Below are 26,705 nucleotides of genomic sequence, written 5' to 3'. Positions count from 1 at the left end.
CTGCCCCGGACTGCAAGCGCACAATTGGGTCTGTCTTTCCTGTAACCTCTGTGATATCTCCAAGTTCGTCTCATACCTTTAAGCCTTCAGCAAGGGACCATAGAGATCGCTTAGTCCAATCCCCCTTCTTAGTGACCCCAAGTGACTCGTGTAGTCACACGGAGGAGCCAGGGTCCGACCACAAATGCCTTTTTCTTTCCAGTATACCACTGCTTGTACTTGCATCCCCAGGGAAGCTTAGGCCATAATTCATCTACTTGCCTCAGGACTCTACCAGGAGTCAATGAAACTTGTGTGTGAATGAAGGGAAAAAATCAAGTCTCACCTTCTCTTGGGGTGAGGGCAGCGGTGGCAGGAGACTCTGGATACTGGCCAAGGCTACCTGGAGTAGCCGATGGGGGGGAGGGACTCGGTCAGGTCTGACTGTAACTCAATGTCCATCAAGATCATTTTAAGCAGTCATAACTAGCACATTTTGCACCTAGGGCAAATAGGCGTCAACATACCCACAATTCAGCTTGAGGGGGGGACGGACAGTAATGGAAATCCTAAGTGATTTCCCGTGATAAGGCAACTGGAGCAGACTAGTAGTTTACTATTTCAACCAATTATAATTGTTAATTAAGTACTAACATTTATTGTTTCCGTTCTGTCCTGTCTTGTTGAAGGACTGTAAGTTTTTCTAAATTTCTAAAGTTTTCTTAATTTTCCAAATTTATACTCTGGGATGAAGCCCTAGTCAACTTCCCTTAGTTTAGGGGCACTAAGTCTAAGGGAGTGTCCTTTACCCATAACCCTCTATCCCAAATACACCCCCCCCCCACACACACACACACACAGCCCACACCAAAATCTCAGAGCCAATGAATCCAAACCATGTCAGCAGGTAAAAATTATATTTTTATTTTGATTTGAGTCGCCAAGAGGATTCCCTTATGGGTCTATCAACCATTCTGAATTTAAAAGGCCAGAAAAATTTGATCCTGGGCACATGCCCACAGGGAGGGAACCAAAACAGACTACCACCACTCCTCTTAAAAAAGAGGGAATGGTGGGAGAAAAAAAGACAACCCTAAATAAAAAAGATTAATTTCCAAAGCCCAGCACTAAAAACACAACTTGAAGCTTCAAATGAACACGCCACACACATATGGAAAAAGTGTTTACACAGAGGCAAATCTAACAGGGTCATTTCTGTTTACTTTTTTTTTTTTTTAAATACAGGTTTAGGTGTTTTTCAGCTATAAACAAAGGCCCAAAAGTGCGTATGTGAGAGAAAAGGCAGAAATCAAGCAGAGAGGAAATTCTCTTCCCTGCCCCCTAGGAACACCTCTCTCCGGAGGGAAGAGGAAAGGGGTGAGGGAGAAAAGGAAAAAGAGGGAATGAGATAAGAGAACAAGTAAACCAGTGTCACAAAGAATTTACAATTCTTCACCATCTTCCTTTCTTGCAAATATTTCTGGTTTTGGTCCCATTTGAGTAGATTCACATTACAGTTACGTTGTGGTTTTGTTTTGTTTTTCCTGGATCAGAATTGGCTTTGGAAATGAGGACTTGAAGAAAAGGAGACCCCCAGGCCGTCACCCTACTGCAACAGTGCTTAACTGAGGAAGAAACTAGGCCAGAAAGCCCTTCGTTAAGCCAGGCTCAGGTATGACAGACATTTAATAAGAAACCCTCCCCCTTCCCTCTTGTCCCACCCCCCATCCCTGTATCTTGCCCCCCCCTCCCCACTATACTCCTTGGGGAGTAACTGATGGTGAGAAATCCACTACAACCCTGTATCCCACTGTATCTTAATCCCAAGATTGGGGGAAAGACTATGTAAAAGAGATTGGAGGGGTCTAGAGGCTCAAACTGGCTCTTTACAAGAGGTAAACTGAGATGTGTGAAAACGGGATATTCCTTCCTGAAAGCCTTCCCTTCTCTCTGTTCCTTCCCACCCACCAGACCCAACCCTTCAAGCACGGTCAATCGGTCTTTGGTCCCAGAGTCAACACTGTGCTTTGAGATTTTCAGGTAATAGGACAGTTCCCCGCTTAGCTTCTTGGACTACCTCTGCAGAAAAAGTCCACCAGGCGCTGACATTTCCTCTTCCTCAGGCATCTCGAGCCCCTCAGCTTGCCCACCTGAAGCTCTCCTCCCATCCCGTGACGTCTCCTCCTCTATGAAGCGGGGACAACGTCAGGGAAAGGGCCAATGCAGGAAATGCTGCTCCCCACCCAAGCTCCCTAAACACAACCATTTTAACAGAAAAATCCCTGACGATTTGGTGCTGGCCAAGTGAGCTTCTTCCTTCAGTCAGACCCTTTCCAAGACAGCTTCCACTCTTGTCCCGTGCACAAAAATATCGCTGTCCCTTGGACCACTGGTGAAGAGGCTGGGTGAGCGAGTCTGGGACCGAGTGAGAGAAAGGGCTGATGGAAGAAGATCCAATCCTAGAGAGCCGGAAGAAGCTTGACTCTCCCAAGCCAGTGATGGGAAGAAGGGAAGTTCGATATAGCACCATCTTCCCATTCCTCCCCTAGCAGCTGGAGCTCCAGCTCTGGGGGAACAGTTTCCAGTTATCAGGTTTGTCCTGGGACCTACCCCCAAGTGGAGGTGGGTGTTTGGTGTAAGAAAATGGGATTTTAGGGCAGGAGAGGCTGATAGGCCATTGCAAAGTCCTCCATACCCCTACACAGAGCGCTGAACAGCCAGTAAGGGTCAGAGGGGGCAAGAGTACTCAGTTGTACAATGATCTGTTCAGGATAAAGAACTCATCCCCATTTTCCCTCCTTTGCTCCCATTCCAAGGATGGGAGGTGGGAATAGGCCAGTTCTACAAAGCCAATAAGATGGCCCTTTTTTTGATTTGTAAAGTCATACACCAAAGGAAGGGGACCTTCCCAGTTTCTCCACCATTATGTACATTTAGGTATTTTTACCCAAAAAAACAGAGGGGCAGAGGTATGAACATGCTTCCTTGATCTGGGGGAGGAGAGGAGGAAGAACAGCCAGAAAGGGGAGGAATCCAAAGGTCTTGAACAGTCATAACTCTCAGATTTGTTTTTCCCTGCTTCCCAATCTCCACATTAGACATATATTAGAAGGCAGATAGGTACACAGAAAAAGCCACAGATCCACAGGTGCCCTTTTCTCCTTGTATGAAGAGCCATAAACACGGAGGCTCCTGCCCAGGAGTCAGCAAAGCTCAGAGCTCATTTATCAGCCGGTCTGGGGCAAAGCCACAGAATCCCAATTTACCATGTTCTCCTCTATGATGGACTAAGATGACAGCAAAAAAGCAATGAGAGGTGGGAATAGGCACTAATCAGGTCCCTGGAAAGCCCTTGGAGGAAGCTGGGCCTGGACTTGCCATAGACTTGCCCTAGAAGGTGTTCCCTTTGTTCCCCCCTGCTCCCCTGATGATGGTCACGAGGGGCTGGGACAGAGACAAGGTCCAGCCCCTGGAAGCAGATGTTCTGGAGAAGGCATCCTTGAGCCCCTGCCTTGTCCTAGCTTGGGGCACTGAAGGTGAGAGATGGACTTCTCTGAGATCTGTAGCTTCTTGTGAAGAATTAATTAAAAGACATGTTTAAACAAGGACTGTGGTCAGCTCCACTCTTTAAGCTACACGGTTTGAATCAGGATGGGCTGGTTAAATCACAGTGTGAAGAGGGAAAAAACGGGCGGGGTGGGAGAAAGAACAGGTAAACCCTGAAACTGAAGGAATGTTTGGGGACTGCTTCCCCCCCAACCTGGCCCCGGCTTTTTGCTTTTAGATAATGAAGATCACAGATCTATCCAAACATGGAAGCTAATGGAGATGAATGAGACCAAGAGGGGACTACCCCGCATGGAAAAGCCTGGGACAAACCCAAGCATTGCCTTGGAGAAACAGACAAACCTCTTCCTGGTCCCTAAGACCCTGTTAGTCCTTCTTTCCCTGCCCCAGCTCTGGAGGAAGCCGAGGGGGGAATGGGAACTTGCAGGAGCCCTGGAATGTTTATTTTGCTTGGTGGAAAGGGTGGCGAGAACAGATCCAGTGGAGACAAGGAAAAGGAAAGAGGGAGAGAAACGAGGAGCAATGAGTCACTGACCTGTTCTTCTCTCCATCCATCCCCACAAGCCCACGTTCCCCTCCTGGATAAGATTTCCCATTTGCTAAACCCAGAGAGAAGACAAAAGAAAGGAGAAAAGGAGAAATCCCTATGGGAGAGAGAGCAGGCCAACAGAAGAAGGTGGAAGGGCTCAGCGAGAGGAAAACGGTTGAAATTGGCCAAAGAAACTGAGAGTGGGAAAAATCCAACAACCTGTCTCAGATTCTAAAAAACAGAAATTACTGACGGGAGACATGTTCACGTCTCACAGGAGCGCAATGGAGGAATGCATCAAAGATGAGTGGGCGGGTGGGCAAGATGGGAGCTGGGGCGGCGCAGGCTCAGATGATCTCCACGTAGTTGGCAGGAAGCATGCCCGTTTCACCAGTGCGCTCCACGGTGCCGTACATCCAGCCGTCGTCAATCTGCTGCACGTTCACAATGGTGTCCCCATCCTGGAACGACACTTCGTCCTCATCAGCTGCGCTGTAGTCATACACAGCTCGGTACCGCTTCTGGAAGAGGAGGAAAGGGATAAATAAGAAGAAAAGGACAGATGCATATGGAAGAGGAAGAGGAAAAGGAAAGATGCATGTGGAAGAAGAGGAAGAAAAGGACAGATGCATGTGGAAGAAGAGGAAAAGGAAAAGGACAGATGCATGTGGAAGAAGAGGAAAAGGAAAAGAGCAGATGCATGTGGAAGAAGAAGGACAGATGCATGTGGAAGAAGAGGAAAAGGAAAAGGAAGGTGCATGTAGAAGAAGAAAAAAAGGAAAAGAGCAGATGCATGTGGAAGAAGAGGAAAAAGAAAAGGACAGATGCATGTGGAAGAAGAGGAAGAAAAGGACAAGTGTATGTGGAAGAGGAAGAGGAAAAGGACAGATGCATGTGGAAGAAGCGGAAAAGGAAAATGACAGATGCATGTCCACAGCAGCCAAAAGGCTGATGGTTTTCTGCTCCCTGCCCATTTCTATGGCCCCAATGGACCAAAAGACAAATTACTGTCTAAAAGCCTCATAATGGAAAGGAAAAAGCCTCAGTTTCCTAATCAATAAAACAGGAATAAAAATAGTACCTAAAATCCAGTGAATTGTAATGAGGAACAAATAAGATAACTTATAGAAGTACTTACAGTATTTTTCATACATTAAAGTTCAGAGTCATTGTAGGGGTACTTACTGATCAGAGGAGAGATTTGAAATCAGTGTTCTGTCTATTATGTCTTGCTGCCTTTCTATATACAAAGCTATATAAAGTTTGAATATCATCATCATAATGGAAAGAGTGCTAGATTTGGAGTCACAAAGGCCTGAGACTTGGGGTTTTTTTGCATTTTGCAAATTTTAAAATATGAAATTGATGTCAGTCATTATTATAATTATAATCATCATTATTATAGAGAGTTATGCAGGTCTGTTTTTGGCAGATCCTAGCAGCCTGAGAAGGCTTCGAAAAAGGGTTGGGGAACTGCTGATTTTGCTTCCAGCACACAGGAATTAATTCTAACACCCAATGGTCTGTAAGTTCCCTGAAGACAAGTAAAGTCCAAGTAATTTTTCATCTCTGCATTCCCAGCATTTATCACAGTTAAACAAGCATTTATTAATCTCCTACAACATGCCAGAGACAAGGCTAAGCACCTTACAAATATACTATTATCTCATTTGGTCCTCACAATCACTCTAGAAAGTAGGTGTTATTATTATTCCCATTTTATAGTTTGAAAACAAAGGTTAAGTAAGTGACTTGCCCTGCTAGTAAATGTCTGGGGTCAGGTATTCCAGGTTAGGTACTCTTTCCACCATAGTGTCCCCTAGTTGCCTCCATAGGTACTTTATAAATAATATACTTTATAAATATACTAATTCTATGACATAAGTAGGGCAATTTATCATTATACACATTTTACAGATGTAGGAACTAAGACTTTGAGGGATTAAATCTAGGGGTCATGGTACTGCCTGAGAATGCAAGCATTGGAATTAAAAGAAAGGTGTCTGGTGTCCCACATAAGAGTGCAGAGTATCTGGAATAATAATCTTGGTCCTAGGAAGGGACTTCAGAGGTCATAGGGAAGTGTTAGAAGGCCAGATTCATCTGAGTCACCAAAAAATAGCCTGGTCCTAGTTAACTGCTCCCATTTTCTATATTGCTCTGTGGTTATAACCCATGTTTACCTCTGTCCTTCCTATAAGACAGACAGGACAGGTATGATCAGTCCATCCCTATATTACAGATGAGGGTCACTGCAGTGTGTGAAGGGCAGACCAGGCAGGACTCAAATTCAGCTCCCATGTCTCCTAAATCTAACACTCTCCATGGTACCATACTAATCTCCGGAAGAGTATCCCCAGTGTTTAGGGCTTAATAAATACTCTTGATGGATGAACCATCCCTTTTAAATAGGTGGATGGGACAGCAATAACGATTGGGTCAGTCTAAAAATAATATGCTCCAGTTAATCTTTGCCTAGTATACTGTAATTCTGGGGGGCACCATACTTACCCCGCCTGCTCCTGGGGCATTGCGCTGTATTGAGACCGGGGCAGCTGGCTCCTTGTAGCCATAGGATTGTGATGGCTGCTGCTGTTGCTGCTGCTGCTGCTGGTGTTGCTGAGACTGCTGGTAAACTAAAAGATACCACCAATTCAGGCCACAAAACCTAATGCCCCTACCCTATATCTACCCACCACACATACGCCATAATCTTACTCATAGTACTCCATTCCTTATGCTGTCCTGTGGACTGGCTGAGGGCCTTCATTCCCCAGCCTGGGGATTCCATCTGATTTCTCCCAAGTCATGTTCTTCTTCTTCCTAATTCTAAACTCACCTCCTTCAGGAAGTCTTTCCAGACTACTGTCCAAATACCTTCTATTCCCAGGTAAGGAGACAAGCCAGAATTCATTCATCTGGCCTTGTTTCATGTTTGGGAATCCCTCAAAAAAGGGGGCAAAGGGTATTTTGTAGGATGGGGACAGTACTGATTTCCTTTTTATTTCTTTCCCTCACTGATCCAATATTGTTCCCTGCTTCTGGGTTGTAGTTAGGACCAGAAAGGATGGAGAAGAAAGGCAGATTAGTTGATTATAGTAACAGAGATAACCAATATATCTCTGCTCAAAAGGACCCTGTGGGGATGAAATCAGAAGGAAGAGAAGTTTTAATAGTCACAAGGTAGTTGGTATATATCCACTACCATGCATTAAGAGGCTCACAGACTGACTCCCTAACTGGGATTTATCTAATTTCTTCCAAAATTCTACAAGTCTCTCTTGACATCCATATTCACCACAGTCCCTTCTCCCTATCCATTCCTACCAGGGGCGCTGGCTGGGATATGATGTGGCAGCTGCTGCTGTTCTTGGGGTCGACGGTAGTTGCTACTGTCTTGGGAATTTCGGCGTTCAGGATCAGAGCACTCGCCCCCACTGGGACCCATCCGGCTCTTCTCAAACTCTTCATGATACTTTATCTGGGGGAGAAAGGAAAATAAAAGAAGCACAGGTGGGTCAGAGAAAAGAGATCAACAGGTAAAACAAGGCTGGGAGGCTATACTTCCCTCACCTCCTTGACAGTTAAAAAGAAGTGACAAGAGGGCTAGGGTATGTATCCCACACTACCCCTGTCTCTTTTTTTTCCAGTCCAGAAGGGATAGACAGAAAAGTAAAATCCTTAAACTCTTTTGTCCTAATCAAACAAGGGTTTCCAATAAGTTATGGAAAGGGTACTATCCTGGACCTAGGAAGTTAAAAGTCATCCATCCCTACCTATTTATTTTATCTTCTACCCTTCCTGGTAACAAAAATACAGTCTAGCATAAGTAACTTCTGTCTGACCTCCTCTGATCAAGAATACAACATTCTGCCTCTGTCGTCTCCCACCTCTTAGACAAGAGAGAGAAGAAATGCTCCCTTATCAGTGTGTAAGTACCCACAACTGTTATTACTGTAAGTTTGGTTTCCTTTCACCAAGTGTATGGTTCTCTTTATTGCAGATGAATCTTTTCCCATTTCTTAGACTTCCTCATATTCATCATTCCCAGCTGCAAAAGCCCATTACATTCATATAACAAAACCGTTTCAGACACCCCCCCCCCCACACCCAAAGCTTCCACTTTGCCTCTAAATCTTTCCTATCACAAAAAGGGATATGAATATTTGGGAAGGTGCTAGACTTCTCTCGTCTCTGACCCCCAGGAAATACATATTTATTTTATCCACAATGGAGAGGGCACTCTATCCTCAGGAGTAAAAAAAGATCTCCAGTAGCTTAAATCTAGCAGGAGAGACAAAGGAAACAAAATAAATATCCCAATTAAATATATGTGTACTGGATGACTGAATGAAGGGCTGATTCTCCCTGGAAGAATATACAGAAAGTTCAATTTATGTGGAATTCTGGTCCAGTTAAATCTAAAGGAGCTGAGTTCTTCCACAGCAGTACCTATCACTCCCCTAGGGTTTCAGGGACATTTTAAGAAGTTCAGAATCAGCTGAGGGTAGATTTTGCTGCTGCCTTAGTCTTGTCCAGCAGATGGCACTAGAAGATTAAGACAATAGGAAGGTGGACACAATGAACAGAGGAAAAAACCCAATGGCCAGGCCCAACTTTGGGGGAGGGAGAGGTGAGAAAAGATGGCATGGAAAAAAAAAAAGAGCATCAATGAAACAGAAGTACAATGTATAGTATATAGTAGGTGCTTCATAAATGTTTAACAACAGTTGCATGGAGGTACAGCAGGGTAGCCATGCAACCAATGTGCAGAATTTGTTATAAAAATCCAAAATTTATTGTTTCCATAAAATCCTCTTTTTTTCTTGTTCTTCCTTGTTTATTGAAATTATGTTTTATTGACATTTGTGACCTTCATAATAAAAAGGACAAACTTGGGGAACAAGGGTAGCATTTTTAGAGAAACATGGAGAACCTGCATTAGTGGAAATATAATAAGAACAAAGTCAGAGGTCCCTTAACTCTATCTCCAATATGGACATAAGCAGAACAGACAAGTCTTACTTATCTAGGAGACTTAGAAGTCATCTGAGCTAACCCTCTGCCTTTAGATCAAATAGCAACTCAATCATCCCAAGGCAGCTGAAAATCTCATTTGAGTAGGGAAGGTGGAAATTGCTAGATTTTTTTTTTTTTTGTAAATAGTTAAAAAAAAAAAGAAAAGAGAAGGAAAGAGGGTAGCCATCAACTGGGGAATAGCTGAACAAATGACAGTAATGGAGTTATCATTAGCCTATAAGAAATGACAAAAAGGCCTTTTAAACCTGGGAAGACTTGGATGAACTGATTCAGAAGGAAATGAGCAAATCAGAACAATTTACACAATAACATCGATATAATAAAGGTAAAAAAACCATAAAAGACCTAAATGGAGCATAAACAACCACAATTCCAGAGGATTCATGAAGTATGCTATCTGCCTTCTGACTAGAGAGGTAATAAACTCATCGTAGAGCCATTAGGAGCAGATGGGAGGGAGAGACATGGGCACTGTAATAATTTGTTTAGTTCAGCTATATTTCCTATAAGTTTTTTCTGCACAGGAGGAAAGGCAGAGAAGAGAAATTTTTCACTTAAAAAAAAAAAAAAAATGAAATGAAATTTTCAAAAAGAGATCACTTGACAGACCAAACTCCCTGGGTTTTAACCAAGCATTAATTAGGTAGCTTTGGTCAAGTCATCAGTCAGTTATGTTATAGTGTAGATTCCTTCAATAAATGGTTTGGATTAAATGACTTCTGAAGTCGGTTCCAACTCAACTTTTATGATTCTATATTATTGTTATTTTTCAAACGATAGCTAGGTGACACAGTAGCTAAACTAAGGAGCTTGGAAGTCACCAAGAGTTGAATTTAAATCCTGCCTCAGATGTTGACTAGCTGTGTGATCCTGGGCAAACCACTTAAACTTCCCTGTGCCTCAGTTTCCCCATTTATAACATGGGGTTGATAAATAATATTTACCTCCCAGGGTTGTATGAGTCAAAAGTAATAAATAACACATATTTTGAAATATATATATGTAAGTTTCTTAATCTGTAAGAGGCAGGGGGAGTGAATCTCAGTCCTAGTGAATAGACAATGAAAAATATTTACATTAAATGTTTGAAAAGATTGCATATTGAACCTATATCAGATTGTTTGTTGTCTTAGATAAGATGAGCAGGGAGAAAAATTTGGAACACAGTCTTACAAAAATGAATGTCGAAAACTATCTTTACATTTATTTGGAAAAATAAAAATGGGAGGAAAAAAATACCTCCATTGTGACAGGGGCTGGGGGAGTGGATAGTTTCTTGCACTGGTTTGGTTTGGTTTGGTTTGGTTTGGTTTGGTTTGCTTAACTGCTTTTCTTTGTTATATAAGAGGGCTCGCTAGAGGAGCAGGAAAGAGGAAAAAAGGATAATCTGAACTCATTCTTCTCCCCCCCAAGCCCTTTCCTGTCTTCTGCACTTCTCCATTATGGTCCAGGACACCAACTCCCCCCTTTCCGCTCACCCAGGCTCACAACTTCAGCATCTCTTCCAAACCTGTCCCTCCTCTTTCTCTCTCCCCCTTTTTCCCTCCGATCCTTTTTCTCCTTCTGTTTCTTCCTCCCTCCCCATTCATCCCATATAGTCAATCTCAACTCTCTCTCATCCATCCCACAATCCACTCCAACAGCTTTCTCAGCATCTCTTATACACAGCTCCTCCTCAGACACAGACCCTCATCACTCCAAGCCTGGACTTTTCCCCCAGCCTGGTGCTTTCCCGTGTCCCTTTTCCTCTCAGTGAACTCCAAAGACTTCCTGTTACTGCTACAATCAAATATAAACTCCTTTCCTTGGCATTTAAAGCATTTAATAGCAGGTCCCTCCCTGTCTTCCGGGCTCTTTAAAAAACAAAACAAAACACATTAATCCCCTCCCAAAGTCCTTCCTAGACCTGCCCTTCTAAAGCTTCCTCCCATCTCTTCTGCATTATCTTGTAGGAACACTTTATGTACAGTAGGAACTGATTGTTTCTGCTGGGTATCTCTAGCACTTAGTAGCCCGGAACATAGCAAGGGTTGAATAAACACCTATTGATTACTTGACTAATCTAATTAAAATGCCCCAAGCCAATGAGCCACTTGAGGAGTAGACAATGGTGGATCTAGATTCTGGAGAACCAGGTTCTGACCCTGGTTGGGCTGCTCACTGGTTAGAGGTCTGGAGGGATGATTTATATTATAGGAGGATTTCTTTTGTGTACTGACTGGGGAGAACTTGTGGCTGCTTCCTATCTGCAAACCTCTCTTGTAGCTACTGGTTCTGCTCCCATGTGGTTAACTCCCTTCGTGACCTCAATGAATCCAGGGGCCAAAACCACAAGGAAGGCACCCCGTTTTCTGCCAACATAGGCAGGTTTTTATCAAAGGGAAAGGAACAACCAATCCATCCCCCAACTCCTGGTGCAGCTGTACAGGGGAAAGGGAATATAGGAAAATTTAACCTTTTTTTTTTTAAATCAACTTGGATCAACTCTAAGTTTCAGGAGCCTTAAGAGAATTTGTTCTGGATTTTTCCCTCTACTTGCCCTCTAGGGGAGGGGGTGGGAGAAGAGGAGGGAAAATTGGAACACAAGGTTTAGCAAGGGTTAATGCTGAAAAATTATCTATGCATATGTTTTGAAAATAAAAAGCTTTAATAAAAATTTTTTTTGAAAAAAGAAAGTTCTCCTTCCCTGGTAAGAGAACTCAAGCAGGAGAAACCCAGGATTCCATGTGTGACTGTGTGCTGGTGTCAGTTTCCCCAGGATCTCTGCCTGCTCTAAATCTATTATCTATGACTTCAGAGGTTCCCCCAGCCAGGGATACCAATCCTGCTGGCAATGTGGCCCCGGTGTCAGAGTAGCCCCGAGAGGGGGCCCCGGCACCCCAACCCAGACACTTACCTGAGGGGTAGCCCTGAGGGAAGCGGTAAGCCCTGCCTGGCTGGGCTGGGTCTGAGCTCTGGACCCCCCCCCCCAGGACAGGCTGAGCAGGGCTCTACTCAAGGACCAGGTCCCTGTGAGCCAGGTATCAAGGCTAGCTAGGGCAGAGACATTCACACCTGGGAGATAACTATCACTAGCAACTTTGCTGACATTAACTGACCCGAGAACTAGAATGAGTTCTTTAGAACCAGGAAGTTTTATGAGGTGAGCAGGACAAACTCCAAATCCAGGACTAGAGGCACATTCAGCACCTGGCCCATTATAACCCACATGATCTGCTTAATAACAAACAAAGATAATAATCGGTGTCCTTCAGCTTCTCCTCCTGGGCAGTACAATGACAATACATTTCCACAATATTTCTTTTTTTGGCTGAGGCAATTGGGGGTAAGACTTGCCCAGGGTCACACAGCCAGGAAGTGTTAAGTGTCTGAGATCAGATTTGAACTCAGGTCCTCCTGACTTCAGGGCTGGGACTCTAGCCACTGCGCCACCTCGCTGGCCCTCCACAATATTTTTAGGCTCAAAAAGCACGTCACTCAAAACTGCCGTGCAAGTGTTTCTATCCCCATTTTATTGAGAAGAAACTGAGATATCCGTGAATTAAGTGCATGTAGTCACATGACCAGTAAGCGGCATGCAGATTGCCTAACCAGTGACTAAAGATCATAAATTTAGAGCTAGGAGAAGACACTAAAGGGGCACAGTGGATAGAGTGCTGGCCCTTTAGTCAGGAGGACCTGAGTTCAAATCCTGCCTCAAAAACTTAATTCTTCCTGGCTGTGTAACCCTGGGCAAGTCACTTAACCCCAATTGCCTCATCCAAAAAAAACCCAAAACCTACTAAGTTCAATTCCCTCCTTTAACAAAGAAAAAACTGAGAAAAACTGAGGCTGACTCATTCAGGACTTGCCAAGAGTCACACAGCTCTAGTGTGTCTGACTCGGATCTTCCTGCCTGGTGCTCTATTTCCTAATTCACCAAGCTGCCTCCAGGGAGTCCCAAGAAGACAACTGTTGTTAATAGAGTACCTCTCACTTTAAATCCAACATTCTTCCCATAGTTCCTCAAAGCAATAGATATATGAACCATTTTTTCATTTTCCCCCCCCATTTTTTCATAACAGAACAAACCCCTCAGAGCATGAACAATGATTTTTGTCTTTTGTCTCCCCTAGCACCTAGTGTAGTGCCTACTACATAATGGGGGGGAAGAGAGAAGAAGGAGGTCCAGACCTGTAATTTCATCAATGCAGAGTACTTCCAGTGTGGAAATTCCTCCCACATTCCAAAGCCCAAGAAGATTAATATATGCTATGTGTTATATATCTTATTATTATATTAATATATTAATTATATATTATATTAACATCATAATATTATATATATATATATATATATATATATATATATATATATCTATCTTGCTATGGTTGCTTTTCTGGATTATCTGGGACTTTGTATCTCTCTCCATTAGTCCAGAGGATCAGAGGGTGATCAGCATTGATCAAGAGACTAGAAATAACAGCCTTCCTATCTTAAGAAAGGACAGCCCTGTTTACATGAACTGATGCTGAGTGAAACAAGCAGAACCAGGAACACATTGTAAACAGGCTATGGTCACTTCTTTTTTCTGTTTTTTTTTTTTTTTTAATCTCTCCCATGGTTTTTCCCGTTTGCTCTGATTTTTCTTTCCCAACATAATTCATAAAACAATGTGTATTAAAAATAAAAGAAAAAAAATTTTTTTAAGTGATAGCCCTCCTACCTTCCCAGACAATCCCCTGCTTCCCCGAGGCATATAGGGAAGGGAAGACAGGGTTAACATTATCTCTCCAAAATTGTACTCCTACACTCACAGGGAGATAAGATCAGGGAAGAAGGAAAAGTCTTCACAGATGAAATAGAAGAATATCTGCAAAGGGTGGGGCTAGAGAGGCCCTTACAAATCATTTGATATTGCAACCCGACCCCCGATCCCCCCCTTCCCCCCGCAAATATCACCTTTTCTAGGAAGTCTCCCCTACTCCTTCCTAGTAGCAGCAATCTCCATCTCTAATCTCATCTAACGTTTTTAGTATGTTGATGTTTATTTGGAATCATAGGGTTAGAGTTGAAAACACTCCAGGCTCTTTATGGTGTGATCTGCTCAGATTGTTACTCATACTGTATATCCATTCTCATCTTGGAGTCTGGAAAACTTGAATACAAATACTGTCCTGACAAGGAATAGCTGTGTGATCCTGGATAAGTCATTTAACCCCACTCAGCCTTAGTGTCCTCAACTGTAAAATGGGAATAATAATAGTATCCACCTCAAAGGGTTGTTGTGAGGGCCAAACAAGCTAAAATAGATGTGATGTTTTACAAACTTTAAATGCTACATAAACATTAGCTATTGTTGCTATTATTAGCCTGTCTCCTTTCTTTTCTCAGCCTCCAAACTCCATAAGGAACATGTTTAATACAAATTCTCTGTCTTACCCCAGTGCTCGGCACAGTACTTGGCCAGAGCAAGCAACTTCATAAAATATAGGTAAATAAATAAATTAATGGCTCCTGGCTCCAGCCTCCTTTTCCAGACATATTACATATTATTCTCCACCATCCACACAACCTTTCTTGCTATCTATAACAGCATTCCATTTCCAGGCTCCCGAACATTTGCATAGGCTATCTCGGCCTCCTGGAATATACTTGCTCCTCTCCCCTGTGCCCGCTTTGAAATGTGTAGCTTCCTTCAAAAATCAATTTAAATATCACCCCCTGCTCCCCCCCTGCAGCTAGTTCCTCTTCATTCGCCCACCCATGAAAAAACAACCTTGTAATTTACTTTGGATAAATTTATACTTGTACGTATTATTTCCCCTGATTAATTAAAAAATACCTTGTTGATTGATTAATCAACCAATTCATAAGTACTTATTAAGAGCCTCCTATATACTGGGTTTTGGAACACAAATTCAATGAATGAAATAAACCCTATTCACAAAAGACCTTACATTCTAAAAAGCAAGTCCCTCAATAACATATCTGAGCATACAAAATAAATAAATAAAGTACCAGTAAATTAGTTATTGTTCAGTCCTATCCAACTCTTTGTGACCCCTATTTAGTAAGATTTTTTTGGCAAACATACTGGAGTGTTCTGCCAGTTCCTTCTGTAGCTCATTTTACAGATGAGAAAACCGAGGCAAATAGGATTAATTGATTTGTTCAGCATCACACAGCTGGGATGTGAAACAGGAAAATGAGTCTCTAGAGCTAGCATTCTATCCTCTACATATCCTAGCTGCCCCAGTAAGGAAAAGCCAGTTTGAGAGGGAAGGGAAGGTATTTGCAGTTGATTCCTCAACCAGGGAAAGCATAATCTAGAAGTAATTCCTGTGCTATGTTTCTTTTTATTTTAATAGTATTTTATTTTTCTAAATACTTGCAAAGATAGTTATCAATATTCACCTCTGTAAAACTTTGTATTCTAAATTTTTTTCCCTCCTTCTCCCCTCCCCAAGACAGCAAGCAATCCCACATAGGTTAAATATGTGCAATTCTTCTAAACCTATTTCCATATTTGTCATGTTGCACAAGAAAAATGAAATCAAAAGGGGTAAAAACCACAAAAAAAGAAAAAAAGGGGGGCATCTAGGTGGCACAATGGATAGAACCCCACTCCTGAAGTCAGAAGGACCTGAATTCAAATCTGCCCTCAGACACTTAACACTGCCTGGATGTGTGACCCTGGGCAAGTCACTTAACCCCAATTGCCCCAGGAAAAAAACTAAAAAAGAAACAAAAAAAGAAAAAAAGAAAACAAATAAACAACAACGACAAAAAGAGAAAATACTATGCTTCGATCCATTCAGTCTCCATAGATCTCTCTCTCTCTGGGTGTGGGATGACATTTTCCATCACAAGTCTATTGGAAATGCTTTGAATCATCTCATTGTTGGAAGAGAGTCACATTCATCAGAATTGATCATTGTATAGTATTGTTGTTGCCATGTACAATGATCTCCTGGTTCTGCTTATTTCACTCAGCATCAGTTCACATCAGCCTCTCCAGACCTCTGAAATCACCTTACTCATCATTTCTTATAGAATAATATTCCATCACATTCATTTACCATAACTTATTGAACTATGGATGGGCATCCACTCAATTTCCAGTTCCTTGCCGCTACAAAAAAGTTGTGCTATGTTTCAAAAGAACAGAGGATGTTATAGGGTGGCGTTATGGAGGGAGTGCATTCTGGGCATCAGGGACAGTCAGTGCAAAGGTCTGGCAATCGGAGATGGAAATGAAGTATATAAGGTGCCTGAGGGCAAGAAATGATTCTTTTTTTTGTCACTGTAGTCTCATCCCCTAGTATATAAGCTACTATATACTTATATAAATTTAGAGAGAGAGAGAGAGAGAGAGAGAGAGAGAGATTGATTTAAGAAAAATATGATTGGGAAAAAAAAGTTTGATTGAATCTTTATTTTTAATTTATGGTTGTTTTTGGAATTTGGGTTTTTTTTGTTTGTTTGTTTGATTGAATCTTAATCCTTACTTAACAAACCACAAACTCCTTGAGAACAGGAACTAGAGTTCTTCCTGCCAAGACCAGCCAAGGAGGACGCCCAAGCCAGCCATCTCTTCATTTCAGTTATAGTTGTCTGGGCTTTTCCAGCCTGCCCTAAGCTGGGTATCTTCCCTCTCTAGCCCCTCCTGCTTTTCAGTCTCCTTTTATATAATCTTTTCTCATTAGTAAGCTTCTTCAGAGCTGGGGCCACCTGCCATTCTGCACTGTAGTCCCAACACTTAGCCTAGTACATACAGAATGGATAGAGCACCTGGCTTGGAGTCAGGAAGACCCGAGTTGAAATCTGGCCTCAGATATTCATTAGCCATGTAAGCCTGGGCTAGTTGCCCTCAGTTTCCTCATCTGTAAAATGAACCACAGAAGGAAATGACAAGCCAGTCTAGTAATTTTGCTAAGAAAACCCCAAATGGGTTTGAAATGAAGAGTTAAACTGAACCTGCTGAACCTGAACAACAAAAGCACATAGTAGGGGCTTATTAAATGCTAATTTACTAAGTGATGTACATCTCTCCTTACACTTAGCCCAGTTTTCTGCACAAAGTAAGCACTGGCTCCTAGGATCACTGATCATGAGGATACTGAGACTCAGAAGAGGAAGGGTCTCACCATGGTCTTCACTTAATCCAAAAAAAAACATATTTGGATGATCCAGATCAACTTTTGGACAGTACTGTGAAGGAAGGTGGGCAGATTGCAAAGTCTGATCCTCTTCCTTACCCAAGAGAGATCCAGACAAGCAGAAAAATAAAGATATAGGAAAAGACCATGAACAAAGAGACCGCCAGATAACCAGCTCAGGTATACTGAGCCGAATAATAAGGGGACCACTAGCTTTTCTCTACTTACCTCCCTAAGCAATCAGCTGCCTATATACCCTTGCACTCACTGCCCGTAGCACAGACCCCCTTCTCCTGCCTTTCAGAGTCCCAAGTGACCATCAGTGGACAAGTGACCGTTCTAAGTCATTCATCATCAGTGGCTAAAGCGCTCCTTAAACTCAGTAAGGGGACAAAACAAAGAGAGGGAAGGCGGTGAGGGATATTGTGACAGAGCAAAGAAAGAGCTGTACAATGACCACAATGAAGAAGAAAAGTCGGAATTCAATCAATGCAAAAACCAATCTCGACTCCAGGGGAGTTAAGAATGAATACAGCATACTGATCTCCTTTGGATGGAGAGAGGGCGAACTACAGATGGGGAAGCAATAGGAAATAAAAATTATCGATAAAACAAGTTTGTTTGTATGTTAGCCTGGTACTTGGTATATACTCAATAGATGCTTTTATCTCAGTCTAAAAGTCTGAGAGAATATGGATATGGAAAATTGCACGGTCTGTCAATATGTTGGTAGGTTTCACTTAACTGGGCTTTCCCTCCTTCCTTCTTTAATATTTGTTTCCAGAAAAGGCTAGCTGCCCAAGGGGAAGATGTGTTCAGAAGTAGGTGATGCAATAACAAAAGACATTTTTAAAGGATTTTTTTTTAAAAGGGGAAGATGGGTAAGAAGAAGGCCTGGTTTTGCCCCTTCCCCCTTATGTGACCCACTGGACTGAGTAGAAGTCTTAAGAAGCATTGGGTTTTGATTTTGATTTGTAAATCAGTAGGAGGAAGGGATGGAAGGGGGGAGGAAATCCCCTCCCCTTTCCCCAGGGGCACTCGATTCTGTATTTGGGAAATTTGAGAGAGAAGCCTGTTAAGTTTGGGGATGGAGGCAAGAAAAGGAGCCTTCAGCCCTGCTCATGGGGATGTGCCCAGCCATTGCTACAAGCCGCCTCAGGCAGGTCTGTTTCTCTTTCTATCTATCTACCAGCAGCCTGCTGAGGAAGGAAAGGGTTAACGTCTAGCCAGCTGGGACTTAAAAATTAATAGCTAGGCTAGAGTTAATGAAGCTGCAGCCAATCGGATAACAACTGGATCTCTATGTCTCCTGGCTAAACAACAGTTATTGACCACAGTCAGGGCTAAGGAACACTGTCAGAGAGGGGGGTGGGAGAGGAGGTATGCAGTGACAAAGCCTGGGATGGAACACAGAGGGACACTTGGTCCCCCATGAGGGGCAGGAGGAGCAGGGGACCAGGAAGATGATGCTATGGTCTCTTCCTTCTCCTGGATTCCTCCTGGAGATTCAAAGCAAAAAGAGATCTTGGAGATCCCTGCACAAGGGGACCAGAGAGGAGGTTCATGTCTACAACTGATAAATCAGGAGCAATGGTTCTTCTCCTGCTCTGGATCAAGCTGGGAGTGGAGGGGCAGGCAGTTGTAGACACACTATTGTCCAGAAGCCTTCAGGAAACAGGAATTTTCTGTCTCAGTCAAAACAGAGCATCTGAGAGACCAGTTTTGCCACAAACACTATTCTTTTCTCCATGGTTTCAATAATAGAATGGAATGGATGGGGGAGGGAAGAATGAGGAGATGAATGGAATTGATACCTTGCCGTCTTCTCCTCAGATCTCTGTGACAAAAGGGTCTCTCACCTTCACTCACCTTTCCCCAGAGCTGGCTGCCTATCTGCCCTTCCGCTTTCTGGTCTGGGGGATAGGGAGACCTAGGGTGTTTCTTTTCCAAGGAAGAAAGGAGATCTGATCTCAGGGGAGATTCTGGGTTGGAAGGGGGTAAGTAGGTAGTATGAGGGCAGATGGATGCAGGGCCCTCACCTCAGGGAGGAGCCCACCTCCACAGGTAGGGCAGGAGGAGCAAGAAATGCCTGAATTACTTTCTTCTCTCTCCTACACCTCCACTGCCTGAACTGAATGAGTTTGCTCACAGCTTGTGAGAGGGGTACAGAGAGAACAAAATCTCACTGAACAGAACGAGTACATTAAGAGGCTGATAAAGAGACAAGGAGATATGAGGATCACTCCCTGTTTAAGGCTGATCTCCAAAACACAAGATGGACAACCTGTAAGTGCAGCTCCCTGGTCACTTCCAGCCCCTACTGACCCCTGCTGGGTGAGCCCATCTCATCATCAGGCTTCCTCCCCAAAGGGCCCAGGAGCTGGCCGTCCCCATACAGAAGGACTGCAGGCAGGAAGGGTCTGACTGACTCCGTGCATGGCAACGGTCCATCAGTCCATGGAAATGGCTCATTTCATGTGTAAGCACAGCTGACAGGTGTGTGTGTGTGTCTATGGGGAGCATGGAGGGGAAGAAGAGAAGAAGGAAAACAGGGAAGGGGGAGGGGGGGGGGGGCTGAAGCCCATTTCAGCCAGGGGAGATGATGTGTATAAAATGCTTTGCATTCATAATGATCAGAGGGAAGAACCAGAAAGCATCTCAGAGGCTACTGAGTCGAGCCCTCTCTTAATCCAGAAGGCAAAATATTAGCACTATTACCTCCCCAGCCCATCTCAAAGATCTATTCTTTGGAAAGTGCTAAAGTTTCCATAAAGATGAAATTGGTAATAATATATTCCATGGCAAAACCACAAAAATAATAAGTGTTCCAAAGCTACAAAGAGCTTAAACCCATATTGAGATTTTTTAATACATTTAACATAGCTTGTAGGTCAAACATACACATAGAGAAAGGGTGTATATACATGTGAGATATATAGATATAGGGAGAGGGGGAGAGACAGAACATGTTATATGCATGTATCTCCTCCCTTCTGGTGACTAAGGTTCCTCTAAGTATATCATACATACATATCTGTGTGTGTGTGAATTTACATATATGATATATATATATATATATGTGTGTGCATATGTGACTTATAGTGTGTATATATGGTACGTGTGTGTGTGTATACTGTGGATATATAAGATGTATGTGTGTGTATTGTACACATACACATGTATAAAGATATCTATGTATTTTATATAACAATAAAAATAATTTCAATGTAATAATTTTGGAAGAATAGCACAATGGATAGTGCACCAGGCCTATAGTCATAAAGCATGTTACCCAGCTTCTGAACAGAGAAAGCAATGGATTCAAGATATAGAATGAAACTTATAATTAATACACAGCCAATGTGATAATTTGTTTTATTTGACAATACACATCTGTTGCAAGACTTGATTTTTCTTCTTCTTTTTCCCAGTGGAGGAGAGGAAGTGGGTAGGAAAGAAAAATACTTTTACTTTTGAAAATGAAATTAATTTTTTTTTTAAAAAGAAAGCAAATGCTAGCCTTTTTTTGTAGTGTCAAAGAACTTGATATTGAATAGATGCCCATAAGTTGGGGGAATGGCTAAATAACTTACGATATATGTGATGATCAACTGTGATGGACTTTTTAGGTCTTTTCAACAATGAGGCAATTCAAGGAAATTCCAATAGACTTGGGATGGAAAATGCCATCACATCCAGAGAGAGAACTATGGAGACTGAATCTAGATCAAAGCACAGTATTTTCATCTATTTTGTGTTAGTCTCATTTTTTTTCCTCATGGGTTTAACCTTTTTGGTCTGATTTTTCTTGACTATAAGAAATATGGAAATAAGTTTTAAAGAATTGCACATGTTTAACCTATTATTAGATTGCTTGCTATCTTGAGGAGGGGAGAGGTGAAGAAGGGAGGGAGAAAAAATTCAAAATACAATGTCTTACAAAAATGAATGCTGAAAAATATCTTTACATGTATTTGGAAAAATAAAATACTCCTGAGAAGGAAAAAAAAATTGCTAAAAGATCAAACTTAAGATACAATGTAGAACAATTAACTAACCACAAGGTTTTGTTATTGAAACAAATTATCTATTTTAATTAAAATGTTCTGCCTTCATTTAAAGGCATTTCTATGCATGCTAAAAGATAATTATGTTAGAATTTCTATATGTAAATGGACAAATCTAGGATTCTCAAGAATTTACCAGAACAGGTTACAAAAGGATTGCAATTGGAAAGCTGGAAGAAAGGTGGGCTGCTATCTTAAGAGGCAGGTGCTTTCCACTGACATAGGTATGTAGTGGAGTAGACAGAGGGTACAGAATATAGGTCATGGGAGTAAGAAAGAAGTGAATTCAAATCCTGCCCAAAATATTTAGTAGCAGTGTCTGAATAATTCACAATCTCTCTAAGCCTCAGTTTTCTCATCTGGAAATGAGGGTGGGAGTTGGAGTGTATGGCCTTTAGGGTCCCTTACATTTCTAAATCTAGAGTCCTATAACCTATGGCCAAAATGCTTCTTTAAGCAACATTCTGCCCTTTACACTAGGAAGGCACTGGACTTGGAATCAATTAGACCTGGGTTGGATCCCACCCTCACTTACTATCTGTGTGACCCATGTTATTTTTCTTTTTTGTGGCTCAGTTTCTTCCACTGTAAAATGAAAAGACAGAACTCCATGTTCTTCCAGGTTCCTTTCAGCTCTCAACCTTTAATCCCATAACTACAGGAATGAACCAACAGAATTTGTATACCCAATAGTTCCTAATTTGGACTTCTCAGAGGATCCTTTTAAGACTACTTTTAGAACTTAGCATAAATTCTTCTGAATGGTAAATCCCAAATTTTTCAGGATTTATCTGTTTAAGAAAGTACACAGAAAAGACCTGTAAGCCTGGGAGGCTGAAGACCCAGATGCTAATCCTGGCTTTGTCATGGTACCAGCTTCATGACACAGAACAAGTTAACTGACATCAGTTTTCTCAGCTTGAAAATGAAAGGACTGGTGGCTGTCTTCAAATATTTGGAAGAATGCCATTCAGAAGAGGAATTATTGTCAGACTGGGAGGACTCAGTATGGTAGAACTAGGAGCTCTCATAAGAGGAAATGGCAGAAAATAAGATTTGGGCTTGATGTCCTAAGAGAAAATGCCTTTTAAAGCTATCCCAAGTTAGAATGACCTATCTTGGGAGGGTAGATCACCTTTCTGGATGGTCACAGGTCATGGATGTTCCTCCATAGAGGGACTTTCCAGAATGGTTTGGATCTTGCTCATACCAGTCCAAGCCATCCTGGAAAATCCCTCCCAACTTGGAAAGTCTATGACTAAGTGATTTTTTGATGTCCTTTTCAATTTTGAAATTTTGTGATTTTTTTTTTTCTTACACTTAAAAAAAAAGACATTAGAAAATGAAATCAGGTGGAAAAGGTGGGTGAATCAAGGTAGTAAAACAATTTTAATTTTTTTAAAAAAAGGTATGATAAAGAAATAAAACAGATCTTTATGTGGCCCTTTGCTGAAAAAGTTCTCAAAATCTGTGGTGGATCTTCATTTGGCTGAAGAGGTTTTATTAAAAACTTCACTTCCTAACTTCCTTATTTGTAGTCCAGCTAAATAACTTATTATCATTTAACAAGTCTAGTTAAGTCAATATCTCTCAGAGAAGGGAAACAACAAAAGAGTTTTAATACTACTTAACCGGTCCAGTTAATGGTCAATACCTCCTCAAAAAGACTTAATCAGTAAATGGCAATAGGAGTTGCAACTGATTATTATCTCTCCAAGTGTGAATGTCTCTGCTATAGTTAGCTTTGATACCTAGACTCCAAGGCTCTAGCTCCCAGGTAGGTTTTCCTTAAACATTAATATCTCTTACTATTTAGGAAGAGAGTAAGACAATTATATGGAGAAAAGAGCCAAGAGGAAGTGGGTCAGAAGACCATAGAGAATAATATAACCATTATACTTTACAAATGGGGAAACTGAGGCCCAGAGAAGTTAATAGATTTGCCCAAGATTATACATTTAACAAATAGCAGGAGGATTCAAACACAGTCATTAAATCAATAATTCAATGCCCTTCTGGTTTTTCTTCCCCCTGGGACTACAGAAAGCTTTAGGAATTTAGGGTCACCCTAACAGCTCAATATAGTAGCAATGCCAAAAAGTCAAGAGTACATAAGCATAGGCCAAATAATGAAAAGTTTTCATGATAAAAAAATATTATCTGAAAGGAAAGAGGGATATATTGGGAAACAGGAGTGATATGAAAACAAAAAATAATACTTAAAAAAAAAAAAAGAAATCTACAGGAATGCCTGTTGTGGCAGCCCTAAACTTTCTGGGCAATCCTCAACATCTATCTATCTTTCCCTTATCTCCTTTCCCCATATTAGAGGCTCTAAAAAAATATATATAATTTGAAAATCAACATAACCTTAGCCATTTAGGCTCTAGAAGCAGGTTAAAAGGCTAATTTATTGTGTAATGCAGAAATATACCATGACACTGTGAGAAAAGTCAACTTTAGAATCAGGAAGTCCTGTCTCTTATAAAAACTGGAAAAATCTCCAGCATGCCATAATAGTGAAAATTATGGGTCCAGTTCTTATCCCTAAGGCTAGATCTAAGTCACAGAGCCACAGAGGAATGTGTGGATTGTGTGGGTGTGGTGAAGGATATTAGGGGGACTGGATGGTGACCCCTCAGGGTAACCCCAGCAGAGGGAAAGGATTTAAGCACCTCCTCCCCTAGCAAACCACCCTCTTACCTAATAATGACACACCAATGCTTTGCGGGGTGAAAAGACTAATGGGTACTGTTCCAATTCCGTTTCTGTCCTTCCCACCTCCTCCTACAGGAAGGTGGATAGAAGGCTGGAGGCTGCAGCAACAGAGAGCCCACAGGCTCAGGCCCAGGACTGCAGCAGACTCGCAGTTCAGCCCCGGCCCCAGCACTAGCTCTTTTGATGACTCTAAGAAAGCAATGAAATTCTCTGGGCTTCCAGCTCCCTCCAAATAGAGAAAATAATTGTAGAAATGAGGCTTTCTTCTCAGTCACTCTCCATGCCCTCCAGGTACAGGGAGGAAATGCAAATACATAGAGTGATGAAATATAGAATTGAGGCGGCTCGGTGACAAAGTGAACAGAACAGAGCCTGGAGACAAAAACGTCTGTGTTCAAAACTGACCTCAATGTTTTACCAGCTGTGTGACCTCTTAACTCCTACCTCAGTTTCCTCATACATAAAATGGGGATAATAACAGCATCTACCAGTTCAGGGAAATTCTTGTGAGGATCAAATGAGATGGAAAGTATTTATTTAGCACAACACCTGGCACACAGGCATATATACATATATGCCTACATATAAATGAGGCAAAAATTAGTCTGTCTTCAAGGAGCTCATAATCGAATGGCATGGATAACAAGCAAACAAATAAGAGGAAATGTAGAAATAAGTGTAGAGAACTTTTCCCCTAGATGTTTAGCTGAGAAGGAAGAAAGATATAGAATGAAATGCTACATAAATGTTTTCTGTTATCATTAGTGTTGACGCTGGCAGAATACCTATCCACACTGTCTTCCAACTGAGGTCATGAAACAGGAGGTCCCAAAGACCCTTTTACACTCCTTTCCATCGCCCCATCTTCTGCCTTCTTTCTCTCTCTCTCCCCCTCGAGCCCTCCCCCCCCCCGTTTCTTTCTCTCTCTCTCTCTCTCTCTCTCTCTCTCTCTCTCGCAGTGTCAGGCAGGAAACACCAAGCCCGTTTCCTTTGCTAACAAGAATGGTCAGCATGAAACCACAGTCCAACCTGTAGCCCAGGAAGGTACCCAACCGCTCACTGCATGCTCAGAGGTACCCAAGGCTCAGGAGAGAGCTGATGGCACCCCTTTCTCTCAGCACTGCTCCCGTTCCGCCTCTCTAAAAAGGACTTGGGGAAGGTGAATTTGTCTTTGTGGGGCTGCTAGAATCTGGGGGAGGGGTGGTAGGGTGTCAGGAGGTGTTGAGGTAAGGATGTGTTGGCCAGGTTCTTTACACAGGAAGGAAGTAAGAACCCAGCATGAGGGAGGAAATGATGGCCTCCCTAGTTCCTGCTTCCTTAGCAAGCTGGAGACCAAACAGATAGAGAGACAGAGAGTCTTGCCTTCTTCACCCCCGTCCCCAAATGCAAAATGAGCCTATTAATCAAGCTGACCATCCCTCATCTCATAATCCAACCTTGGAAAATAAAAATTAAAAAACACCAAATATCAAAAATCCCTGGTTCTTGAGAAAGGAGGGAAGGGCTCAGTGTGAAGGACCCCCCACATATACACACACAGCCCCTCCCTCCGTTGCCAGGGGCTGATCAGGGACTGAGAAGGAGGTAAGAGGTCTCAGGAAGCACTGAGCCCTTAGCTTCTCCCCTATGTGCCAGGCAATGAGAGGTGGGTGAGAAGGAGGGAGGCTGGGGCAAACCTACATTACTGATTTGGTCCTGAGTCTTCTTAATCCTCTGAAGCTCAGGTGTGTCGGCCACCACGCTGAAGCCCTTGCCCTTGTTCTTTTCAAATTCTTCCTTGTAACGCACCTAGAGGAGAGAGTAAAGAAAGTGAGCTCCAAGGTGGAACTATGGGGGAGGAATGGAAGGGATCCCAAAGAAGGGCCCTTAGGAGATGAAAGAGGGAGGGGAGCAGAGATCAAAGGACATAAGGAAGATGCTCCACTATCTCAAACACCTGGGCTGATGCCAAAGTCAGAAAATGATGTCTGCAAGGTACTCACAAATCTTATTAAGTGACCACCACAACACCAAGGGTTGGGCCAATAGATAGGAAGCAGCTAGAGCCACCAGCTTCTGACTGGTACTGCCAACACTTTGGGGCTTACTTCAGAAAGGGTTATTAGAATGGGAAAAAAGAAGCGAGAAAACAGACCGTAATTCAACAGAGGTTCTTAACTGGGACCCATGGATAAATTACAGAGTCTCTGTAAACTCAGATAGAGGGGGGAAAAAAAATCTTTATTTTCAATAATCTCTAGGTAAAATCTAGCAATTCACGTGCTTTACTTTATGACTTTAAAAACATCACTGAGAAGGAGTCCCCAAATTTAACCAGACTGCCAAAGAAGTCCACAGAACCAAAGGAATGAAGAATCCCTGCCTTGGAATGATCCTTAAGTGTTTACATGGCAATCCTAAAGAAGCCAATAGTGACCATCTAGTCCTGGAGATTTAGCAGAAATCTGGGTAGTTCTACAATAAGAAAAACTGAGATTAGAAAAAAATGAAAAGAATTTCCAGATGCAGAAGGCAATTGAGGGACCAAGATTTGAGAATTCCCTGGGAATATACAGAAATAGGGCTAAACTGAGCTTAAAATGGAGGCAACTTTGTGATAGTGTTATTTACACTTGGAATTAGAAGGAGCTGAATCTGAATCCTACTTCAGTCACTTGTTAAGCT

General features: G+C 42.3%; 1 protein-coding gene across 1 annotated transcript in view; it reads right to left on the bottom strand.

The window, feature by feature from the left end:
• Positions 1–879: 879 nt before the first annotated feature.
• Positions 880–26,705, bottom strand: part of LASP1 (LIM and SH3 protein 1) — a 59,524-nt gene continuing 33,698 nt past the window's right edge. Inside the window, exons 4-7 of the mRNA XM_031966167.1 lie at positions 25,722–25,829; positions 7,403–7,556; positions 6,587–6,711; positions 880–4,596 (exon numbers count right to left, since the gene is read on the bottom strand). Coding sequence (XP_031822027.1) covers positions 4,423–4,596; positions 6,587–6,711; positions 7,403–7,556; positions 25,722–25,829 — 561 coding nt within the window. The 3' untranslated portion in view covers positions 880–4,422. The remainder of the gene's footprint in view (positions 4,597–6,586; positions 6,712–7,402; positions 7,557–25,721; positions 25,830–26,705) is intronic.

Source organism: Sarcophilus harrisii, chromosome 4 (genome assembly GCF_902635505.1).
Source record: "Sarcophilus harrisii chromosome 4, mSarHar1.11, whole genome shotgun sequence".
In the NCBI taxonomy this organism is placed as follows: domain Eukaryota; kingdom Metazoa; phylum Chordata; class Mammalia; order Dasyuromorphia; family Dasyuridae; genus Sarcophilus; species Sarcophilus harrisii.
Note: the sequence above shows the minus strand (reverse complement) of the source record. Positions and strands in the feature narration are given on the sequence as shown.